The 24,948-nt window shown below is 45.6% G+C and overlaps 1 protein-coding gene across 40 annotated transcripts in view; it reads right to left on the reverse strand.

The window, feature by feature from the left end:
- Window positions 1-24,948, reverse strand: part of CELF4 (CUGBP Elav-like family member 4) — an 846,252-nt gene that overhangs the window by 113,051 nt on the left and 708,253 nt on the right. For 25 of the 40 annotated variants that reach the window (XM_065406462.1, XM_065406447.1, XM_065406431.1 and 22 more), the window contains 2 exons: window positions 21,435-21,560; window positions 9,478-9,557 (listed from right to left, as the gene is read on the reverse strand). In XM_065406462.1, the coding sequence (XP_065262534.1) occupies window positions 9,478-9,557; window positions 21,435-21,560 (206 nt within the window). Of the gene's footprint in view, window positions 1-9,477; window positions 9,558-21,434; window positions 21,564-24,948 lie in introns of all 40 variants that reach the window. The other 15 variants (XM_065406461.1, XM_065406445.1, XM_065406470.1 and 12 more) reach the window with 1 other exon arrangement.

Consider the following 24,948-nt stretch of genomic DNA (forward strand, 5'->3'; position numbering starts at 1 on the left):
GAGAATTGAACCAGGGTCTCCTACATCCTGGGTAAGTACCCTAACCACTGGAATAAAGGTTACAAGGCAGAGGCCCACCTCCTTCTCTCTCCCTTTTTGTTTGGAGTTAGGCAGGTGCTACCACCTTTCTTGCAAGAAATTGCTTAGGTGCCTACCCGCAGTTCCTGGCTGAGAATCGCAGCTGGAGATAGGTGCCTCAGCCTCTCCCATTGGCTAGCTTAGGTGGCTCCCCCCTCAGCACGCTGGCTTTTGCGGCTCCCGTTCTTAGGTGCCTCGCTCACGAGGCTGCAACACCTAAGTCTCTTTGTGGATTTAGCCCCAAGCTCTTTGGGACAGCGTGTGTATTGCACAGTGCCAAGCCCACTGTTGGCATTCAACAAAGAATACGAAGTGCAAATGGTTCCCTTGAAACACTTGATGATGCCGATGATTTACTCATCCGGCACCAGCAGTCCACTAAGTCCTTTACTGACAGGGGTAACGACAAGATGCCAGCCCTGAAGAGCTTGCAATCCAGAGAGGTGACATATGAACACAAGCACTGGAAGGCAAAGGGGTGGAAGGGTGCCATTAAACTTGACTCTTGTTAATGCCATGATTTCTTTCTAATCACCCTCACTGAGTTGTTAACCTTAATATTTTAGACATTCAAGGGTCCTTGAGTTAACTCTTCTCTGCTGGGGCTAGGGTGTGCAGCTGCTGTGACCGTTTCTATCGATTGGCTTATTACATCTGTGAATTGTGCACAATGTTCCTCTAAGTCAAACCATGGTGTTCTCACTGCCATCCTCCCTCCCACCTGTTTGTTTCACCTACATGCTATGTCTTGCCTTTTAGCCTGTAAGCTTGGGGGACAGGGGTTCTCTTTTATGGTGTCTACCCCGTGCCCAGCACAAAGAGGCAGCAGCTTAGCTGAGGCCTCTTGTGGCTACTGCAATACAAACAGTCAGTAGAAACCATCGGAGCCTAGTTGTGGAGAAGGAATCTGCTAGGGTGAATCCCACCCTGCTCCCACTGAAGTCAGAACATCGCTTGGCATTTAAAGGAGCGGGCCACATCCCTTGAGGCCGCACGCACTTGGGACCCACACCTGCCAAACTTACTCAAGTGAGGAGCTCTGTTGAATTCTCATGGGTGAGTCTTCCTGGCATGAATGGAATATGGTCGGATTTGGGTTTGGGTCAAATGCTCCCCAACTTTGCAGAAAATGACAAAACTGCCTTTAAAAAAAATTAAAAACCAGGTAGCTGCCAGGATCCCGCAATGGGAAGTGGAGTGTGTGTGTGTGTGTGTGTGTGTGGGGGGGGGGGGGGGGGGGGGGGGGGGGGGAGGGACGAGACAAGGAAAGTTTCTCCTATGAAAGAAATGATCCAATTTGAAGTAAGTCCCTTATGGGAAAAGCTGTGACAGAGGCTGCTCTGTTCCTGTTAATTTTCACAGTGCAGCTGTCAGCGGGTCTGTAAATAGTACTTCATGAAGCCAGCACTTCCTATCCACACATCAACCGTTCAATTAACAGAAGAACAGAAGAAAGAAATAAAGTGCACCACAGCCTTCTATCACGGCTTTGATGTTTCCCAGCAATTTATGAAAGTGTACACAAACCTAATTACAAGCCCCACTGCTTCCCATTTACATGGAGCTTCTCAAGTTCAGAGCTGTTTATATCAAAATAATTGTTAAAAATACCTCAGCTGATGTATGGCATTGTGGGACCCTGCTCACCGCAGCCACCACGCCCCTCCTCCTGGGGAGTTTCTGCCTACCCAGCACTTTGGCACAATAAAAGTAGCTTCCCCACCGCTGTGCATACGAGTTACGCAAGATACAACTTCATCAGGCCCACAGTAGCTTGTTTCTTCTCCTCCCTCTACTTGCCCATCTCCTCCCACTTTCCTTCCACCTCTCCTGGAGTCTTTCTCTGCATTTACCCCCATCCCGAACTTGGCTGAATGACAACAGCTGTTTGTCCCCCTCTCCTCCCCACCACATTGTAAAGGAACTGTCTCAGCCTATGCTTTGTAAAGCACTGTACAGGTAACTGCACTATAGGAATGTATAATAAAGAAAACAATAGTAATAATACTGTAGGTTACAGGTTAGTATTTTTTGGTATCACTGCCCTCTACTGGTTGGATGCAGAATCACTCAGCTGTGTGTCATCAGCTCCAGCATGTAATACAGCGTCTCCGTGAGTTTACATGGTAGGGACCTGTGCTTGGGAGCGGGGATCTGAGTTTTACCGCCACTCTCACCATGAAGTGCCAGGTGGCTACTGACTGCAGGAGCATGACAACCAGGATGGACCCAGGTGCAGCATGAATTTGTTACACTAATAAATATTTTAGTAACTCTGATCCAGTGACATACATCTGGAGTACTGAGGCCTCATCTGGAGTACTGTGTCCAGTTTTGGGCCCCACACTACAAGAAGGATGTGGAAATATTGGAAAGAGTCCAGCGGAGGGCAACAAAAATGATTAGGGGTCTGGAGCACATGACTTATGAGGAGAGTCTGAGGGAACTGGGATTGTTTAGTCTCCAGAAGAGAAGAATGAGGGGGGATTTGATAGCTGCTTTCAACTACCTGAAGGGGGGTTCCAAAGAGGATGGAGCTCGGCTGTTCTCAGTGGTGGCAGATGACAGAACAAGGAGCAATGGTCTCAAGTTGCAGTGGGGGAGGTCTAGGTTGGATATTAGGAAACACTATTTCACTAGGAGGGTGGTGAAGCACTGGAATGCGTTACCTAGGAAGGTGGTGGAATCTCCTTCCTTGGAGGTTTTTAAGGCCTGGCTTGACAAAGCCCTGGCTGGGATGATTTAGTTGGGAATTGGTCCTGCTTTGAGCAAGGGGTTGGACTAGATGACCTCCTGAGGTCCCTTCCAACCCTGATATTCTATGATTCTATGACCTATGTGATCTGATCTAGAGTTTTCGTCCCACCAGTCTAGTGAACTACAAAATCTGTTCCAGCCTGAAGAGAGAATTTCCATGTCGAGTGGAAACAGCTGCTTCTCTGGGCTATTAAATACAGTCAAAGCTAGGAAGACCTCAGAATTTTCAGGGTCATGGCTGGGGTAAAGAGCAATAGGACACATGGCCGATGGTGCTGAATCAGTACTTTTCTGGTTGTTTAAAAAACTCAAGTAAATACAATTCATTGCAGAAGTCTCAACTGGCTGTCAAGCTAGTCATAAGCAACTGGGAATTTCCCATTGCCTTCACGGGAGAGAGGGGATATTGAGGAAGGATCTGGAGGAAGACAGGGTGCTGACTAAAGCTGGTTGAAAACTGCTTTTATTTTCTGCAGAAAAAAAATGACTCTGTCAACACCCCCCCAAACCCAAAAGTTTTCAAGATGAAAACAATTCCATTGTCAGCTTTGCCAGGAAAAGTTGACGGCTTCTGTGGAGAGGAGACACTTTCCTCAAAGTGTAGCTGAAAAGCCAATTTTTTCTTTCCTTGTAAGCTCCTTGGGGCAAGGACTGTCTTTTTGTTCTATCTTTGTACAGCACCTAGCGCAAAGGGGCTGTGACTGGGGCTCCTAGACACTACGGTTTTAATAGTATAGTAAAAAAAAAAAAAAAAACACAACCTAACTGTGTGACCTTGCTCTCTGTACCTCAGCTCATTGCTCATAACATGGGAATCAGAATACTTCCCTAACTTACCATTCATGTCTGTGAGGCATTAGAGGTGACAGAGGCCACGTAAGTACTTTGAAGAGCCATCCTCTAGGGAGGAAACAACCTTATGAGCTAGACTGGGAAGCAGGAGTAGGGCAGCATGCAGCATCATGTATCTCTAGTTTGCACTGCAGAAACACTTCCATACCACCCCACAGCTTGTTTGGGGCTTCAGAGAAGGAGCAAGTGCTGTAAAGAGCTTAATGGGCAGCAGCATCTTCCCTTCACTTCTCCAGGAGGTTTATGATGCTGGAGAAGATCCCTGAAAAAGTCACCAAGTACATCTACGAGGAGATAAGCGTGTATCTATGCCACCAAACACAACCCTTAACTTTTGCAGAAGTTTAAAGAATTCCGGTCACTTGTTTGAGGGAAATAAGTTTCATTTTTGGTTTGTGTGTGCACTTCCGGATTCCTGCTGGGACTGGGGGACCGGTCCAATATCCGGGGAGGTCAGTGTAAGGACTTGGAACCTGATGAAGTAGTGCCAGAATACTAAGAGGGTGGCTTGATTGGGGAAAGAAGCCTTGGTAGTCAATCATGAAATCCTCCCTTAGGAATATTTCCAGTTTGACCTTGCATTCCTGAGACGCTCTGGTTGAGGAACTGAATATTTGGGTGCTTAACCATGCCAATCCTCTGCACCTTTAGTGTTTATTCCATTATTAGAGTGGACAATAATAATAGGCCAAATCATGCAGTCTTAAATTTTTGCCTTGATCAGGCAAAAATCCCATGGAAATTCAGGGGAGATGCGATTGGTCAGCTCCTGTGAAGATCACACCTCTCTCTCCAGATCACCGGTCTCTATCCATAGCTCTTTAACTAGGATTAACTAGAGAGTCTGCTCACTCCCAAATAATCTCTAATTTTGCACTGGGTACCACCAGCAGATTTTCAAAGGAAACTGAAGAAGGGAACAAGCAAGCGCTAATAGGATGGGACAGAGGATGATCCATTGACTAGAGCACCAGCATAGGATTTGAGAGACCTACACTATGTCTACACTTAATTCTGAATAATAATGATTTGTTATTACCCTAGGACCTAGGAGCCCCAGTCCAGGCCCAGGCCCCCATTGTGCTAGGCGCTGTTCAGAAACAGAACAAAAAGACAGACTCTGTCCCAAAGGGCTCGCAATCTAAGTGTAAGACAAGAGAAAACAGATGGATACAGACAGACCAATGGGGGAGTACATGGAAACAATGCAACAACATTGGTCAGCATGATAGACAGTGGTCTCTGCGCACCAACAGCCTACCCATTCTTAAGTTTTTTGTAGGCATCATGGCAAAGGAGAGTTTTGATGAGGCATATGGAGGAGAATAATGAGGTTGCTCTATGCATGTTGATGGGGAGCTCCTCCCAAGTGTGTGGGGCAGCAGGGGAGAAAGCACAAAGATGCTTGTTTGACAGTGTAACAAGTGGGTGATGGAGGCTGGCATCACTGGTTGATCTGAGGTGGGAGTTGACATTTTGATAGTGAGAGATGATCAATAGGGTGGGGATAGTTCGCGGCAGGCCTTGAAAGTGAAGACAAGTAGCTTATTCTTGATGCAATAGAGAAGGGGGAGCGAGTGGAGTTATTCAGGGAGAGAGGGGAGATGGTCAGAATGACAGGGTAGGACAATGATCTTTGTAGCAGCATTCTGAATGGATGTGAGCAGGGCAAGATGGCATTTGTCAGAGGAAAGGATATTGCTATCATCGAGACATGAGCTTATGAGGGTCTGGGTGAGCATTTTAGCCATGAGGATGGATAAGGAAGTCTGTATCTTAGAGATGTTGTGCAGAAAGAATCTTCAAGATTTAGACACAGTCCGGATGCGAGGAACTAGAGAGGCCCAAATAGAAGATGTTGGTGTTGTCTGAGAAAGGAAACAGTGGGGACAGGCATGGGGAGGAAATTCAAGAGCTTTGTTTTAGCCATGTTCAGCTTCAGCTGACACTAGACATCAACAAGGACATGTTAGAGAGGCAAGCTGACGTTTGAGTTCAGACAAAAGGAGACAGGTCTGGTGTAGAGAGGTGGATCAGTGAGGAGTCAGCCTGGAGCTGGCAGCTGAATTTGTGGAGAGAGAAGGTATAGAGAGAGAAGAGAAGGGGACCAAGGACTGAGCCCTGTGGAACCCTCACAGAAAGCTGGAGGGAGGGGGATGAGGAGCCTCCTCTGAAGGGATGCTGAGGGAACAAGCAGAGAGGTAGGAGGAGAACCAGGAAAGGACAGAGTGACAGAAGCCATGGAACCCAGGCTAAAGAGGGCCATATAAGTACCACAGACAGAGAAATGTGGATGAAACTGTTGGCCTCATATAGAATGAAAGGATTTAGAGTCAGTAAAGCAAACTCAGGAAAAGATTGTGAGGTGCTTAGATACTATGGTAGAAGAGGCCGTAAAAGCACCATCAGTCAACATCTGTGGATGAAACTGTTGACCCTATACAGAAGCAAAGCACTTACGGGCAGTAATTCCCCGAATCAGTTGCTTTGGAACAAAGAACGGCGCTTTTGTACCACCATTGCCTGCACTGTTGTTGGTCTCTCTAAGGAAGAAAAAAAATTCTTGCAGAGGTACAGGGTGCGTGATGAATGGCAGCCAGGCTTCTATCCAAGGAAAGGGTTTAAAAAAAAAAAAAAAAAAAACCTTTCACAAAAGAAAGTTGCCTTTTGAAACTATTAGGTAGCATATGTTGTGTGAACAGGAAGTCACAGCGGAGCAATAATCCTGGCAGCTGTGGAGAAACAGGAGCCTGCTGCAAGAATGAATGACTCGCGACCTGACAAGAATGATGATGGATGCCCCGTTGGTTGTACACGAGGATGAGGCAAGAGGCATTTAAACTGGCTGAACCACAGGGACAACTTGGAGATGGCATTGCAGCCGGACAAGCTGGCCTAGCGCTAATGGTGCTGAGGCAGAGGGGTAGCACAGGGGCTTACAGTTCTGGGTGTCCTGAGCAGAGCATCACAACTGGACCTGCAGCCATTACGCAGCTGATTAGTTTCATTGGCACTGCTCTCACAAAGAACCAAGCCCAAGGCCCTAGCTGTTTGGGTCATTAATGACTGTTTTGCACTTTTGGTAAGAGCAGGAGTGATAATTCTGTGGCGCTGGTCAAATTGCAGTCTGGTCATTTGGAAATGGATTGTTCCTTGCTTCCTACCTCAAAAGGAAGATTCTGAGAAAAAACAAGACACAGCAAGAAAACAGATGAGCTGTCTCCAAGGGATCTATGCTCATTAACACCAGCTGGGGATCTGGTCTTTGATCCATAACGTTCTCCCAGGAATGCTTTCTGCTGACCCTTTGCTCTCTGTTCACCTTCCCCCGTGGCCCGCTTTCCTTTCTCATTGTGTTACCCATCTCACTCTGACTAAGCTTAGTGGGGTGAAATCCTGCGTCCACTGAAATCAATGGCAAAACTCCCATGGACTACAGTGGGGCCAGGATCGAACCCCTGATGTTCTCATTTGCCTGAAAAACACATTACCCTCGCCCCCCAACGATGCCATACAAATAATAAATGCTAATTTTCCCTCCACTTTCAAGAGGTTGCAGTATACTTCTCCACTTCCTGTCTAATTTTTCAGTGTAGTATTGCTGTGTGCTGTTAAACAGCTGGCACGTTCTACCCCTGAGGTGGCTGTATTCTCTCTCTCTAGGGCCCAATCCTGAAAGATGCTGAATGTCCTTCAGCTCCATTGAAATGGATGGGTGCTGAGGTTGCTTGTGGGCTTGGTCCTGTGGGATTGTGGGGTTGCTTGTGGGACTTGTAAAGCACTTTGGAGTCCTTCTGGATGCAAGGCACTATAGAGATTAAAGCTAAAGTTATAATGCCTTCTAAGTAGCCACAGGTTTGGTTATTCAAGGATATTTCAGGCACAAGTAGTTAACAGAAATGGTAATAACCCTCTGGTGTAAGTGAACAGGAAAAACGATGGAGGCAACGGTCCAAATTCTGCACTGACCTTCACCCTGAGAAACTCAGCTGATTCACTGGGGTGGCAGAGGAGAAATTCAGTGCAAACTCTGACCCCTAATGCACAAGAGATAGATCTGAGTGGTGAGGGATGATGAGGAAAAAGGAAGACGGCAGGATAACAGCTGGACTGGTGGTGAGCTGTATTTTGTGCACAGCTCGGCTACATGACAACATGCTCATATTACCCTTACTTCACCCTCCTCCTTTCCTCCAGCCCCCACCTGTGGTTCCCCCCACCCACCTCTTGCATCTTGTCTTTAACAAAGATTGTAAGTCTCTTGGGGACTGTCTCCTTGCTACATGTGTGTACAATTCCGAGCCCAGTGAGACCCTGATCCCTGACTGGGGTCTGGGAGTGCTATCTTGAGAGATTTGTAGATTTTAAGGCCAGAAGGGGCCATTATGATCAACTAGTCTGACCTTCTGCATAACACAGATCAGAGAATTTCATCCAGTGGTTCTTTCATCAAGCCCATAACTTTTGGTTGAGCTACAGCAGGGCTTTTAGAAAGAGACGGCCAATCTTGATTTAAAGACTTCAAATGATGGAGAATTCACCACATCCTTGGGCAAGTTGTTCCAATGATTAATTACCCTCACTGTTAAAAATGTGCACTTCATTTCTTTTCTGAAGTTGTCGAGCTTTGGCCTCCAGCTATCAGATCTTGTTCTGCCTTTGTCTACTACACGAAAGAGCTCTCTCCTATCTAAAATCTTCTCTCCTCGTAGATACTTGTAGACCAGGATCCAGCCACTTCTTAACATTCTCTTGGATGAACAAAAGAGATCAAGCTTTTTAAGCCTCTCATTCTAAGGCAGGTTTTTCTAGACCTCAAATCATCCTTGTAGCTCTTTTCTGAACCCTTTCCAATTTGTCAATATACTTTTTTATCCTCGTCGTATTTATCCTATTGGTAATTAGTAATAAAAGTCACAAACCAATAATAATAAAGCAAAAAATGTTAGGCCAAATTGTCTCTCCCTAAGGTTACTAAATTGTGCATTCTCCTCTGTGTAAGGCAGGTGTGTGTGTGTGTGTGTGTGTGTGTGTGTGTGTGTGTGTGTGTGTGTGTGTGTGTGTCAGTCGGTGTCAGAGAACGAGCAAAATAAGCCTTCCATGTTTTCCCCAAATATCAGGCTGGAACCTCAACCCTACCGGGCGTTTGTCCAAATGGAGTGATCTGAGGTTGATGGAAAGGAAGACTCTAAATATCTTCACAGCTCTTTTAATTCTAAGCTGTAGAGATGAGGATAAGAACCGCATTTTGCACTTTTCGGTGGTTGCATGGAGGTGCAAATCAGAGTACTGCTTGGCTCTAAATTCTGCTTCTGTCATATTTGTGCGCTTTTCTCTGCTTTGAACACCAAAAAGGCTCCTCATGGTTCCCATATAGACCGTTATTCCTTGGCAAAGAAAAAGCATTTAGACACTGGCAACAAGCCTGAATCATCCCTGGGCAACCAGTGGGGTTACCCCAGGGATAAATCTGGCCCAGCTGGTACAACATTTATGACTGTGTGTCTTTGCAGACAATCAAAACTCTATCATTACTGGTCATGGGACACTGCGCCTCTTGAGCTCACATGTCTGTGAAACAATATCAGTGCCACCCTGGCCTTTTAACTGAGTGGCTAAACAAACCCGAGGCCCCACACGCCTCAGCTGCTATCCATTTTTCCTGGAAGAAGATTCAGAAAGCACTAATAAATCATCAGCCCTTCCTCCCCTCGCCCCTTCATCAGGCCTCTGGGCAGCACGGGCAGAATAGACCCACAAGGCGTTCTCCTCCATTAGCCTGCTACTCACCGGCATTGTCTGGCTGCCATGCAAGGCGTTGATGGCTGCTTGGGCCTCTGCATGCGAGGAGTATTTCACAAATGCACACCCTGCAAGAGGAGGGAGAGGAAAGAGAAGGGTTTTTAAAAACAGAGATCAGGCAGCAGCAGGCGGCTAACCGCGGCCAGCCACGCGAAAGGGATTTACTCTATTGAAAACCCACATGGCTCTCCTATCTACATCAATTATTTGCTATTTGTAGAGTGCCACAGATGGGCATCACCCATTACAGTCCATAAGTGCTCATCTCTGCCCCAAAGAGCTTGCGGTGATGACTTTTGACGCGAGAGGTGAGAACAGGAATTGTATTTATGGGATGGCCACCACCTTGGCCAAGGCCAGCTATAGAACCTTGGACTTCCAGCACTAAATAGCAAGTGTCATGACCACTTGAGCTGGAGAACCATTTCTTAGAGCTGTTGTCTGCAACAGAGTCACATCCTCTGTGTGTCAGCCACAGAGAGGACACACAACACACAAAGGTCTGGGGGTTACATTTAGGCATTCAGAGGTCATTTCTCTTAGCCTCTTCTAGCCAGGTTTGGGGGCTGAGTGGTGAATTTGTATGTAGGCATTTCAGGTACTAGCGTGATGAGCACCATATCATAACTTTACCCAGGAGTAAGCCCTGTGTCAGGGGCAGGGAGAGTCACATCATCAGTATGGAGAAGGTATTACCAGAACTATTTGAATTGACACAGAAGAAGATAAGAGATGTGCTGACTTTCACATAAGCAATGGCCGAGGTGAGAAAACCCCCAGAAGTCCCGGCTTTCAGCCCTTTCTCATACTACCTGGCTATCCTCCCACACATACCCCTGAGGATTACAAAAGAGGCTATTGAAAGCATGGGAGTTAAAAACACTGTTTTTTTGGGAGAGTGGGGGGGAAAACAAGCCCAACCCTAAAATGTAATTGGGAACCTGTAAAATTTCCCCCAAAAGCTCAGACTGCCTCTCAGGGGAAGTGCAGCAATTGTTGTTAGAGGGATCTAATTTATAAGGGGCTAAGGGGAGACCATCATGAGAAAGTGAGATAGATAAACTTCAGCTGGAAACAATAAGGATCGATTATCAAATAATCACAGACCAGCATTCCTGGACTCCTGAGATACTTCACCTTCCTTTTCACTAATCAGAGATAATCCAGAATCAGGGTGTTTAAGTATTTGCCGAGATTCTTTTGCACTTTCTGCCTCTAAAAAGAGGATGATTAGCAAGTATACAAAAGCTTTCCAGGTCTAATAGCCCTGAATTTTGGCTGCAGCTGTCAAACTGTGTTCCTTTGTCTCTTGGAGTGAAATCCACCCTCTCTGCACAAAGCCTCAATCAGTGGGAGCTATGCAAGGGTTGGAGGAGATAGAATTTACCCTGTTCAACCCACAGGGTGTCAACACAACCCCTCTGCCGCAGTCATTCCCTGTTGGGTTTTGAGGTAAGGGTTAACTGAGGCCTTGGCTACACTCGGGAATTCACAGCGCTGCCGCGGCAGCACGAGTGTAGTCGCGCCGCCAGCACTGCGAGAGCGCTCTCACAGAGCTGTATGTACTCCACCTCTCCGAGGGGAGTAGCTTGCAGCGCTGCGAGTGAGTGTGCAGCGCTGCAGGCTCTGATTACACTGGCGCTTTATAGCGCTACACTTGCTGCGCTCGGGGGGGGGCGTTTTCACACCCCTGAGCGCAGCAAGTTGCAGCGCTGTACAGCGCCAGTGTAGCCAAGGCCAGAAATTCTTGCTCTGGACAAAGGACCAATGGTAGTTAGGCACCTGAAATGCAGATAGACGTCTAGAGGAATTTTCAAAAAGCACCTCTGCACCCACCTCCCATTGAAATAAATGAGTTAGGCACTGAAGGCGCTTTTGAAGTTTGCTGCTTGCAAATTCAGGTGCCCAAATGTCTTCAAAGGTGCCTGATTTTTAGTTTAGCGCTTCCTGAAAAATCAAGGTCCCCCCTCAAAGGTGTTGAGATCCTCTGCAAGTCCCTCAAACAGAGGCACCCAATACCGTTAAACACTTGAAAATGTAGGGCCAGCTACTCAGCAGGGGCTACACTGATTTAATCCATCGGAGGATTTGGTTCCTAATATCTAAGCAGTATAAGAAACCGCATAGAATAGAATAGAAAAACAGCCCAAAGTACATTATAGGCATCATCAGATGGTGACAGCAGCAGCAGGACGTCCCATGGGTATCACCACTGGAGGTCTCTGCTGGGACAGCTCACCCTGATATGCTAGTGGGGAAGAAATGGAACAACATGCAGGAATTTGGGGGGGAAATATTGTGTACTCTTTGCCAAATGAAGGGAAACATGCAGTATACAAAAAACCGCAACAACGCAATAGACATTATATGTGGTGGTGTTTAAAAACATATCAAAATAAATAAGCTGATTAAATGCATAAAAATGGAATGGAGAAAAAGGCCCAACATATTGATTATTTGTTTTTCTGTAGCGCCTCGAGAGGCCGGAGAAGATCAGGGCCAATGAGATGATTGCTGGACACCATACTAACACCTAGGAAGACTCAGTCCCTCCCCTGAAGGGGTGCACTCTAAATAGATGGGACAAGCAAAAGGTGGGAGAAAGGAAGTATCATCAACTGCATTTACAAATATCGTTTACAGATGGGACCCTGAGGCCCAGAGAAATTAAGGGTCACGCTCAAAGTCACACAAAAACCCAGTGATAAACTGAAGCCAGATCTCCTGAGTCTGAGTCAAATGCCTTAATTACAAGCCATCCTTCTATTCTGAGGCCTTGTCTGTTACTTAGTATGCAGCAAGCGGGGGGTGTAAATCTCTAGCACGCTAGCTCACTGCACAGAACTGTCCATGTGGACCCTGCTACTGCACATTAAGAGTTCACCGTGCAGTTTGACATTCTGCTGTGAGGCCTTGTCTGGGCTCGGCTAGAAGGCATGTTAGCACGTTTTAGCTCACATGTGCTAACCAAAAGTCTAGTGAGATCAGGGCAGTGTATGCTTTGACATGTGCTGAGCTGGTTGAGATGGAGCCCTGGCTCTCTTGATGACCTTGACCTGCTAACACATGTTAAAGTACAGCTGCCTTGTCTAACCCCTTTTTTCCCCTAGGGTAGACATGGCCAAAATCCTACTTTAGACAAGGCCTTAGAAGAAGAAAACACTGTGAGAATGATTGTGTCCTGAAATAATTAGTTCTTCCAGGGAGATGTATCACATTGGCCTCTGGCATGTGGAGTAGCAACTTACCTGGAGTTCCTGCTAGCTCTTCCCCACATCTAACTGTCTCATAAGATAAGACAGCTACCCTTCACTTCCCTGTTGGCTGGCTGCTCTGTGTGTGTAAATCAGGAACCTCACAGCTTCCGTAAATAGCACCAGCAAATGGAAACTGGTAATATTAACTCTGTCAAGGCTCAGTATTGATCCCGAATAGCTTTTTGAAACGCAAGGCTGAGACTTGTGCTAATAATTAAACTGGTTAGCAATATGGAGCTGCCACTCAAGTTCAGGTTGTAAAAAGAGAGAGAGCGAGAGGGAGAGAGAGCAGGAGGGACTAAGTCTCTAGGGCTGTGTCCTCCTTGGAACCAGCTGCTGACAGAGCTCAGTGATTATTGCCTTTATTATTACTGAGGTTTGATTCCTTTGTGGTTATCTTTTATGCTTGACAGCTTTGGGTGAGTGCAGCGGGGCACTTGAATTTCCTGCTTTCCCTTATCCCAACTGTTTTTTTCCAATTAATGGAGTGTTTAACCTCATAAGATCAGCAGGGGTGGAGCCCCTCCTGGTTAGCTAAGTCTGTCCCATTCCAGTCTGGCTGGTTTTTCCTCCCCACTTTATATAATATAGTTAGTTGAAAAATATATTCCCCCCTCCTCAAAATGGGGAAAATCGGTCCCATTTTTTCCCTACTGAAATTCAAAACTTTGATGACATTTTTCATTGAAATTGTTCAGCTGCCGCTAGAGCGGGTCATATAACAGGGCGGAGTTTGTCCACGAATATTTATGTGAAAAAGGACTCCCAAACTTTCTGTTTTGGTCAAAACTTCGATGAAAAATTGAATTCGAAAATTGAAATTCAGAAAATTTTGATCGGCTGTATTTGTCAACCACCCGTAAAAAACTGATAAATGGGATTGTCAGCACTTCACTGCCTTGTCCTTTGGCGTCTCCAAGCGTGCAGTGACGGAGGTGATTTTTCAGCTTTCTCCACCTACACTAACCAACTCTGTTTACTAAAGCAATAGACAAGAAAGCACTCATTTTCTGTCTGTCAGCAAAACAAACCGTGCACTGAAGAAAAGCACTGTCATTCTTGGGATACCTGGGTTCAATCCCCTGCTTTGCCCAGACTCCCTGTGTGACCACGGGCATGCCACTTAGCTTCTCTCTGCCTCAGTTCCTCATCTGTAAAATGGGGGTGACAGCACTACCCTGCCTCACAAGGGTGCTATGATGCAGAGACAAAGGCCTGAGTCCCATCCCCTGTTATCACAAGAAACTACTACATGCCTTACTGTATATCCTCGTAGGCTGCCTCTGTCCCAGATTTCAATAGCTCCGCCAGTGGGGCTTCGAGGACTTTCCTCAGTGATCTTATTGCCAGGAAGTGTTTTACTGAATTCCAGAAGAAGTTCCTCAACTAACTCACCCTAAAAAGTTCTGCCACATACAGACTGTCAACTACAGCGGGTCAAAAAATGGAAACAAAAATTTTGACATGGAGAATTTCAAGCCAATTTATTTCAAACTTGTGAAAATGTCCAACCAGTTCTGCTGTTTGGCATTCTTTGGATATTTGTCACCAGTGATCACCATGTGTAATTAACTTCACAGACCTCAGACATACCGTGTCGCATGGCTGCTTGGACATCATCAGGAGGGAAAGAACTTAGAAGGAACCTTCCATTCTGCAAGCACAGGCTCCCACCGTCTGAGCAAATGGGAAATTATTTCAGCTGTATTTGTGTTCTGTGCTTTGTGGACCTCCAGCCACGAGAGGGTGACTTAATCACATATTATTGATTAGTTCTGACATTTCATGAGACATTAAAAACCTGTGGCACTTTCTCAGGAAGGGGGTATCTATCATAAGTCAGTGCAGTACTGCCAATCCCACACATTCAAAAAACTCATGAATCAGCCCTAAAATTCATCAGACTGGCTTAAATCATAGTATTTAAAAATAATAAATGTACGGTTCTTTTTGCTTTCTGGGTTTTGAGCATCTAGATTACAGCTGAGTCATGCGTTCTAGCCTTTCCCTGTAACTGTGAGGACCAAAAACCTACTTGTTTTTTTAAAAAGTGAAAGCTGAGATCCTCACGACTCCAGGAGCCAGGACATTAAGAGAAGCACCAAACTTTTCAAGACTCAAATTATGAGAGCTGGCAACACTCTCAGATATATATTTACTTTGTCTTCCCCCTCACCACCCCCCACCCCAATTCTATGACCTTATATGATGAAAACACTGGAATGCCACTGTGGTTAAGGGCAGAAAAGCTATGTATGAGAGAATCAGCCTCAGTCTTCCTGCTGTTCTTATTATGCCAGGTGAGTCTTCAGAACTAGGAATGGGGAGCAACTGAGAGAAAGAGTGAGAACGTTCTTGTTTCTTCCTCAAATGAAGTGATTCACTTCATACACAGAGAAAAAGGCTAGAAGAGACGGGCTCTCCGCTTCTTTTTTCATTAGGGAGTCTGGTGCCTCTTGTTCTTGCCAATGTGCTTAAGCAAGTGCTTAAAGTTAACCATAGGCCAGATTTTTTAAAGGTATTTAGGTGCTCAACTCTCATTGATTTCAATAGGAGTTAGGCCCCTAAACACCTTTAAAAATCTGGCCTCACGTATTTAAGTGCATTCCTGGTTAGAGATGGATTTCTAAACAAACAGGAGCCTAAAATGCTGGGGGCTCGCGGCCATCTGACTGCCGTTTGGCAAACTCTGAGAAATAAATTGGTGGGTCTCAGGTTAATTCTAATGGACAAACATCCACAACCCATGGCTGGACTGAACTACCTCTAACCCCTAGAGCAGTGGTTCTTAACCTGAGGTGCACACACCCCCTGGGGGTGCGAGATGCCCTTTCTGGGGGTGCGAGACATGCCAGATTTTTTTAGAAGGTAAATCATTGAAAACACAAATTAAGCACAGGCACGTAAGTACAACTACTTTGTTTCATCAAACCTATGTATTTATTAACTGTGACAAAGTTCCTCCTCTATCTTGGTGGGTCCTGAGCTTATTGGCGGATTTGCTCGCCTCAGAGATTCATCATGTGGGTCGGGGAAACAGCCCAGAAACCTTCCCCTCTGGTGGAACCCACAGTCCAGGTCACCTCCTCCTGTGTCTGATCAGGAGTTGGGAGATTTGGGGGGAACCTAGGCCCGCCCTCTACTCCGGGTTCCAGCCCAGGGCCCTGTGGACTGTAGCTGTCTAGAGTGCCTCCTGTAACAGCTGCATGACAGCTACAACTCCCTGGGCTACTTCCCCATGGCCTCCTCCCAACACCTTCTTTATCCTCACCCCAGGACCTTTCTCCTGGTGTCTGATAATGCTTGTACTCCTCAGTTCTCCAGCAATACGCCTTCCCACTCTCAGCTCCTAGAGCCTCTTGCTCCCAGCTCCTCGCATGCACGCCACAAACTGAAGTGAAGTCCTTTTTAAACTCAGGTGCCCTGATTAGCCAGCCTGTCCTAATTGATTCTAGCAGTTTCTTCTTAATTGGCTCCAGGTGTCCTAATTAGCCTGCCTGCTTTAATTGGTTCCAGCATGTTCCTGCTTGTTCTGGAACTGCCCCTGTTACCTTACCCAGGGAAAAGGGATCTTCTTAATCTGGGACTAATATATCTGCCTTCTAACACTCTCCTCTAGCCATTTGGCCTGACCCTGTCACATAACATTATAATTTTTTTAACTATTACTGTAATATACAAACAAAAAAAATTATTTTCAAGTTTTTAAGCTAATTGTAGTGAAATTATCTCACTACAAAGTACAGGGTACCGCCACATTGTGGGGTATTTCTTGATGCATGCGCAGATGATGATGTGGCAGCATCGCGGCTTTGTTTGAATTCAGTTAGCTGCTAACTGTTAGCGCGTCGGTTACAGTTTACTTCCACTGCATACTGGATCCATTTCCTTTTGACCTGGATTCCATCAACGATAGTGATTTGATGAAAGATGATCTCATTGAATTACGAGCCAATGGCCGAATCCGAATGGAGTTTGAGACAATGACACTTGAGAATGTCTGGGGTGCTCAACTAGCCACCGTTTCCACAACTGGCGAAGACAGCGCTGGAGATCCTTGTGCCATTTGCGACTATGTACTTGTATGAGATTTTCATCACTCTTACACATCAAAACAAAGGCCAGAAACCGCCTAAATGCGAGCGATGACATGCGTGTGGGTATTTCAAAAAAAGTTCCTCGTTTTTCGAACATCATTGAACAAGAGCAACAGCAGAAGAGTCACTGAGCCGGTAAACCTACAAAAAGTGTGTAATTTGTCATGTCTTCTTAATTTTACTGCGAAATTAAAATAAATATATCATTCTAGCTCTTTCGTTCTATAGTTATGATATATCTAGGTTTAAAGAACTGACCTACTTCAACGGTTTTTGATAAGAGGTGCGAGAACATATTTTGAGAACCAAGGGGTGCAGGTTCAGAACCACTGCCCTAGAGACTGGCCCTCTCTGGGAAGAGACTGGCAGAATGGCAGGGAGGTGGGCGTGCAGTGGGGGAGATGAGTGTTCTGTCAATCCAGCCCCATTCACCGGCACTACACTCGTTTAATTTGCTTTACAGCGACGGAGCAACAGCAGGATCAAACAGAACAGTAGGAGGAGCTACAAGGACAGAGGGAGACCAAGGAAATGCTTTATCGCACAACACAAAATTAACCCAGGGAACTCATTGCCACAGCATGTTGTGATGGCCGAAAGTATAACTGAGTTCCAAAAAAGAACTAGGTAAATTCAAGGAAGATAGATCCATCAATGGCTATTAGCCAGGATGGGAAGGGATGCAAAACCATGCTCGGGGTGACCTCAAACCTCTAAGTGCCAGAAGCCGGGAGGGGAAGATGGGATGGATCTCTCCAATATTGCCCTGTTCTGTACATTCCCCTGGAAGCTCTGGTACTGGCCTTTGTGGGAGACAGGACACTGGGCTAGATGGACCATTAACCTGACTCATTATGGTAGCTGTTATGTTCTTAAGTCCCAGCCTTTCAAGAGATGAAGCTGTAACTTACAGGCAAACCTGTCCAGCTCACAATGGGTCTGCAAAAGGGGTGGGAAAAGTACATCAAGACACAGGCTGGCATTTGTGAGTGTGTGTGTGTGTGTCTTCTTCTCTAGCTACCATCAGGCTAATACTTCCATAAGGAGTAACAGAGGGAGCAATGATGCATCACATGGGACTGTGAAAAAGCTGAAAAGTGAGCCCCATGGAATAAGAGCTGGATTCAACAGACATTCAGATCAGTGGATAGTATCCCATTAATTTCAATGTGCATTGGATCAAACCCTTAAAAAGTAGGTGGCTTGGAGGGAATCGTGGCTGGGAGAAAGCTGAGATCCTCTGGTGCGGAACGACTCTCCCATTCTGCCATTCTGCCATGATTGCTACCTCCCTGCACAGCATTAGCATCCAATTTCCGCTCTTGGTGTTGGACTTCCCCAGACACTCACCCCCAGAGCAGAGAGTATATCGGATGGCACACTCCCTTTCCCCCGGCTGTTTCCTACCACCGTAACAAGCTGAGGCCTGTCTGAAGATGACAAATCTTTGCTGGCTGAGAGTGACTTTATAGGCATAGCAGTGTCTTTCTCAAATGTGTCACTGTGGTTAGGATCCTCCGTCTTCGTGTTGCAGAAATATGCCCGTCGATGTTGTCACATGTCAAAATATCTGGTGACATATGAACTGCCACAACAGGGCTGGTGTCTTCTTCACACACGCCAGCACATTTGATGAAATATTACATGCCGATCAATATTTAATGGATGCATTTCACTGTCAAGAGAGGAGGGCTTCCTGTTTAAATTGAAGATACTTTTCTAGGAAACGGCTGGAAGAATGACCCTGATATTAGAGGGAAAATTCTTGCTCAAATGCTGATGCTGGAGAAAAGGCTGTGATGTGCCACGCTTCAAGGACAGAACTCTCCCAGCTCCACGCGTCCAGGTGATAAGTACTGTCTCAAAAGGGCCAACAACTGGCTAGTCAATCCAATGAGACCAATTTTCACATTTTAAGTATTTGTCTGTGAAACCCGATATAAGAGCTTTTAAATTGGGGATGGCAAAGACTGACAAGGCACACTGTTTAAATCGGGGCGCAACGGGCGCACACTCAAAAATGTATGTGCATTTGTTTCCCTGCAGTTTGTATAAGCTAGTGGGTATATGCACTTGCAAAATGGCCCTTTTGTGTGTATTTACCTATTTACAAGTGTAGATTCCTATTTGTATGCAATTGTGGGTCTTTGCATTGTGCCTTGCTGCAAAAGTTCGGTCCATGTGATTATCCAGTCCATTCTTCTGTGGAAAAATGCAAGATCATTTCCTTCGTCCTATACATTCTTCACCACTTTGCCCAGGCCAGCTTTAAGTGATGGGGCTTCTACCATTTCCAGTTAGGAAAAGCACAGTACAGGGAGTTGAGAAATCTGGTTTCTCAGTTCAGCTGCACCATTCTGCCTCCTTGGACACTGCTGGCTTCACTGATTTTAGATTCTGCTAATGGTGGAGTAAATTCTATTTTTAAATGTCCAAAAATCAAATAAGAAAACAAGTTCAGAAGTTCATCTCCATACTCAGACGTCAGCATGCTTCCTGGAACCTGCAATACTGCTCTGCATATTACAGCTAGTTGAAACATTTCGCTTTTTGATCATAGACAATTTTTATTTTGGTCAAAATTACCTGACTTTTCTCAGGGGGCGCGGGGCACAAGCAAGCACTCCCCCCCCAATTTTTTGGCTAAAAGATTTTGGGTTTTGAAATTTTATTTCCCCCTGTAACTAAATCGCTGTCTCCAGATTGCCTCTTTGTGGCCAAGGGCGGCTTTGCCTCAGTTTCCCTCTGAGGTTCCTGGAACTAATCCACAAAGGCTTTCCCCTGGCTAATAACACCCCTGTTTGGGGCTGGTCTGATAACGAACAAGTTGAAACAAGGCTCAAAATCCCACAGTAAAGTCCATCGACCCACAACACAACAGTTCATTCACAGCTCTAGGTCTTCTTCAGGCCCAGTCTGCTCTTCATCAAGCAGCCAGTCCCAACCGTTTCTAGCTAGAGTCCTTCCCTGTTCTCCAAGCAGCCACTCACAGGCTTTCCTACCTGGATTCCTTCCTTTCCCAAGGAGAGGATCCAAAACTCTCCCGGAGTTGTCTTCTCTATCATTGAGAGACCAGCAGGCAAACCCCTCCAGCTGCTCTGCTCTTTTGACTCTCAGCCTTCCCCTACTCCCTCTGGCTCAGAGACCAGCAGGTGCACATCTTCTGCGGCATGCCTGGTCCTGGCTATTTCAGGGTCTCCTGCAGGAGACTTGCTGCTCTCTGCAGCCCTCAGCAACCTTCTCCAGACCTTTGCTGACTTTTCTCGCTCCCTCTCCCAGGCCTCTCCCTTATTTATCCGGGAAGCCTGATGGAATCACATGACCCATCTTTATATTCCCCACCTGGTAAGAGGAGTTAATCATCTCACAGATGAGGCTGAGACCCATTTCCCATTAAAGGTCCAGCCACCCAGTGACGCCCCCAAATTTAACATTTTAACCACATCTCTTTTGTGAAAATTGACATCTTTTCAGTTTTTGATTTCTTTGGAAATTTAGGGGAAAAGAACCATTTTAAAAACATGTTTTTCATGAAAAATAATGGGGATTTTCTGACCAGCTCTACTGAACATACTACAAGAACGGCCTTTCTTTTGGTGTTTCGTTACTTTTACTTATGCTCCCAATGGAAATGGTCAAACTCCCATTGACTTCATTGGGTGCAGCAGCAAACCCTAAAACACTATTCCTGTAGTATTGGCGGGAGTATTGCTAGCCTGGAGTGGCCACAGTGAGAATTACACATGATAACGAAGAGGAACTCTTGTGTTGGAGGCGAGAGAGAAGAGAAAGGGGCCCTGGCTTCTATTCTTGGCTCTGTTGCTAGGCAGCTGTGTGGGCTTAGAGAGGCCTTTTCTCTCCACGGGCTTCTTTTTCCCCCCTCCCATTCTTTGTCTGGTCTATTTAACTATTAGCTCTATGGGACAGAGACTGTCTCTTATTGTTTGTACATCGCCCAGAATAATGGGGTCCCAATACGGATTGGGGCCTGTAATACACATAATAAAATCATCTGGGACTTGGGAAGAGCTAGTGGCTGAAGATGGCAGGTGGAACACTTGATTCTGTTAAGAGAATGAATGAGCACATTTCACCTGAAGGTACTCAAACGCAGACAAAGGAAAACGTGGCTCTGGATTGCCTCAGGGTGGATTATGGAAGCAAATTTGACGGGATATGGGTGGGCACATTTTCAAAAATAAGTACTTAGGTGGTGCCCACAAAACATGCACTTACAAGGTGGGTAGTGATGCATGCAAGCTGGTATGCAGGCAAAGAAGTGTACGCACATAATCATTTGTGGGCATGTATTTTATGCATGCAACTGGCCCTTTGTGCTCAGGCACACATATCCTACAGAGACTGGGCCAAACTCGGCTGGTATACATGTTCTTCAGTGGACCTTGGCCCATTTACAGCAGCAGAGAGTTTGACCCACTCCTTAGGGACCTTAATTGGAAAGTTTGGCCCTAATCAATCCAAGGGGCGACATTCATCTAGCCACTGAGTCACCCTAGTCTAATGGATACTGTTGTACAGAGGTTGGGACCGGCTGGAGGGGCCACGCACCGTGCATCACGAGCCGTCTTACCTTTGCTGTTGCCATCGGGTCCCCGGAGGATCGTGCACTCCTCAATGTTCCCGAACGCCTCGAATAGCCTGCGCACGTCGTCTTCTGACTGCTGCTTATTGAGCATCCCCACAAAGAGTTTTCTGTCTTCTGGAACAAAATAAAGAGATGCTTACCATATTTCAGGAGGAGTGCGAAAGCCAATATGACTCCACACAACATGCAAAAGAAAGAGGTGGGAGGGAGACGTCCCTCTCCCCTCCCTGCCAAGGCAAACATTTTCAGAAGTGGCTACGGATTTTGGATGCCAAGCTGGAAACGCCTTAAAGGGGCCTGGTTTTCAGAAAGTGCCAAGCATCACGTTGAGCCCTGGAAGATCGAGGCACCTAAAACCAATTAGTCACCTCTGAAAATTGATGCCCCAAGCCTCATGAGTCAGTTCTTTCTGCTCAGTCTTTGCAGACGAGTTCCCGGAAATAAAACATTGGTATTTTCCAGACTGCCATTCAAAGGGAATGCATACAAGGATGGCATTTAGAACCAACCTTCAATTAGGAAGTGCCCTTTTTAGTAGCCACCACTTTACCCTATAAGCTGCAGGAGAAAATAATTAAGTTTAACAGAAGCGGCTCTGTTTTGAATTGGTCTTTGATTTAAAGCAGCGAGGGAAATAATTAAATGGAATGGAAGCCCTGGCTTGTAAATGAAGATTTTGGTCTTATATAAATATATATAAATGCTCACATACACGTTATACATATAAACACATTTATGTACCCAGACAGATCTCTACATATACACACAGACAAATACGTATTCAGACTATTTTTGAGGGTCAGCTGATTGAAGCCAACTGAATGGATTTTACCCAAACTTGCAGTGGTCACCATTTAAAGCCAATATTTACCAATACAAGTATCTGAGATAGGACAGGTACATCCTATTTCAACTAAGGGGAGACCCGCTAGCATCTCGGATACCACTGTGCTCTGTTGGTAGATGTTGTATTTACCTTTGGGCTTATGGTAAGGCTATGTTTACACTACAAGCATGTCAATCAGGGGTGTGAAAAGGTATGTTCCCGGATCAACACAGCTGTGCCTGCATAAACCCCTAATGTAGACGCAGTTATATTGGAAAAACTGCACTTTTACTGGTATAGCTTGTTTAGCTTGGGTGTGGAGTATGAATAAACTACACCAGTGAAAACACAGCTTTGCCAGTATAAGCAGTGTCCACACTAAAAACATTTTGTCATTATACCATACCGTTATACCTATATCGGTAAACAGCTCCTAATGTAGACCCGGCTGTTAAAAGGAACAAACTTTGACAAAGCACCCAAAAACAGGGCGCAATCCAATGACCACCAAAGTCAATAGAAAGACTCTCATGGACTTCAGTGGGCACTGGATCCACTGTTAGAATGGATTTCTATTCATAGCATTGTGACTGGCAGCACTATACAATATCACTCCATGAAGGGGAAAAAAAAGAAATGTACATGGTTTACACTGTGTATGTAAATAGGCCATTTACACATGCTTCATAAATGTGTAACTCATCATTCATTAAATACTATGTAAATGTGTGTGAACCAAGATGGTTTTTTTCTCGAAGCAGTTTACAGAACAGATGCAACCAATTTGAATAAATGCATGTTAGTATATAAATACTTTGACTTTTTTTTTAAACATGCATGTTAATAACCTGAACCTGACCAGAATGCCCATTTACAAAACCCCTTTTCTGGTTGAGAACACGGGTGATTGGCACCAGTTTTACTCATTGAGAAAGTGGTGATTTAGGCAAACTGCTCCGCTTAAGCTGGTTTGATCAATGTTCACATACCCAAGAGTCATCTGTAAATTAGCAAATTGCCTTAGAAACTGAGCTAAAAGTAATTTTTCATGCAGTGGATTAGACCCCTACCCCGTTAGGGTGATCTTGATGAACCAAGAGCATTCTGTGTATAGAAAATGCACAGATGGCTAGAGTAGGAAGAAGACCAGCCTTTACATCGCTTTTAGCTGCGTAGCCAGCGCTGAAATAGTAGGAACACGACACACTGGGTTATCCCCATGCTTTCTTTTCCCCCCATCTCAACTGAAGTAGCTAAAGTAATGGACAGCTCAAAGGCTTGTTTTCTAGAGGCATGCATAAGGAAAGTGATAGCTTTGATGACTGTCTTAACCAGATCTACTGGGAACCATGGAAATAGGAGCTAGGAAGATCGGTTAGTGCAGTGTCGGACTTCACCACTGTACTTTTTCAGTGCTTTGTCTAGACTATTTTTCAAGTAATCGAGTCATTTAATCCTCCAATGGCAAGGAATGGACTATAGCTCTATGAGTCCGAGAAGCTTCCAGCATCCCCCTTGGTCACATCTCTGTGATGGGCTGCATGTATCTGCCAATGAAGGAATATTTCCTAACCATTGGGTGGGCACAAGGAGAAAGGGAAAGATTCAACTGTAGAAAAGTCTCCCCCACAGCCAGATGAAACTATCTTCTTGGAGATACAACGTGTATGGTCCATCAGAAACCATTTTACTCCATGGGCAAATTGCTCTGTGCAATGGAATCTCTGTGATGGGGTGTTAAACCTTTGACAGGTAGCTATTAACGCTAGTCATATCCTCAATGAAGCATCTCTTTAGGCCTTGCTTAGACAAAGTCTTAGAGAAAGCAGTAAGTCCAAAACCCTATTGTGTGTGTCGGTGTCTGGGGAAACTGGTTTGGAGAAGGAGGGTTGGCTGCCCCAGATGGAGGTGAGGTGCAGGGGAAAGAAAGATCTTTGAGCACAACTGAAGCCAAATCTCCACTAGAAGAAAACGTGCTGGTATAACTACACTGGTATGGGTATGCAAGCAAACCTTCCCGGTGTTGACATAGCTAATACTGGTAAAAAAGTGCTGTTGTCAGTAAAGCCTATACTGCCTCCCTAGAAAAGCACTTTTACCAAGAAAAGCACTTTTATGCCGGTATAACTGTGTCTGCTCTAGGGTTTTTGCCGGTATCGATGTGTCAGACAAAATTCACACCCCTAATCAATGTTATAATACCAGCAAAAGTTCCTAGTGTGGACCTGGCCTGAGACTGCCTTGCCTAATTTAGTTTATGCAAAGCATAAATCTAGGTATGTTACGCAAACCTTTTATTTTTTGGTTTTACTCCCTTTTCCCTGACATTCAGTCATCCGCGTGTCACTGAAGACTGCGAGCAAAAGGTGCCCATCACCGCCAGTTTTGTGCCATGTCCACCAGGTGGCCACGTGACCACCAGCCACTGGACTGAGATCCTCTACTCACTTACTCGTGGCTTTAGGGCCAAGATTTTCAAAAGTGGCTTGTGACTTTGGGGCCCAAGTTGACCCCCCTTAAAATGGCCTGATTTTCAGAAAGGGCTGAGCACCCGCCCTGCTGAAAATCAGGCCCCTTTAAGGTGACTCCAAATCACTTTTGAAAATCTTTGCCTAGTGTTTTTTATAACAGTGATTTATGGCAACTGCTGTCTCAGACACCTAAATGTTCACA

This window comes from Emys orbicularis, chromosome 6 (assembly GCF_028017835.1).
Source record: "Emys orbicularis isolate rEmyOrb1 chromosome 6, rEmyOrb1.hap1, whole genome shotgun sequence".
Lineage (NCBI taxonomy): Eukaryota > Metazoa > Chordata > Testudines > Emydidae > Emys > Emys orbicularis.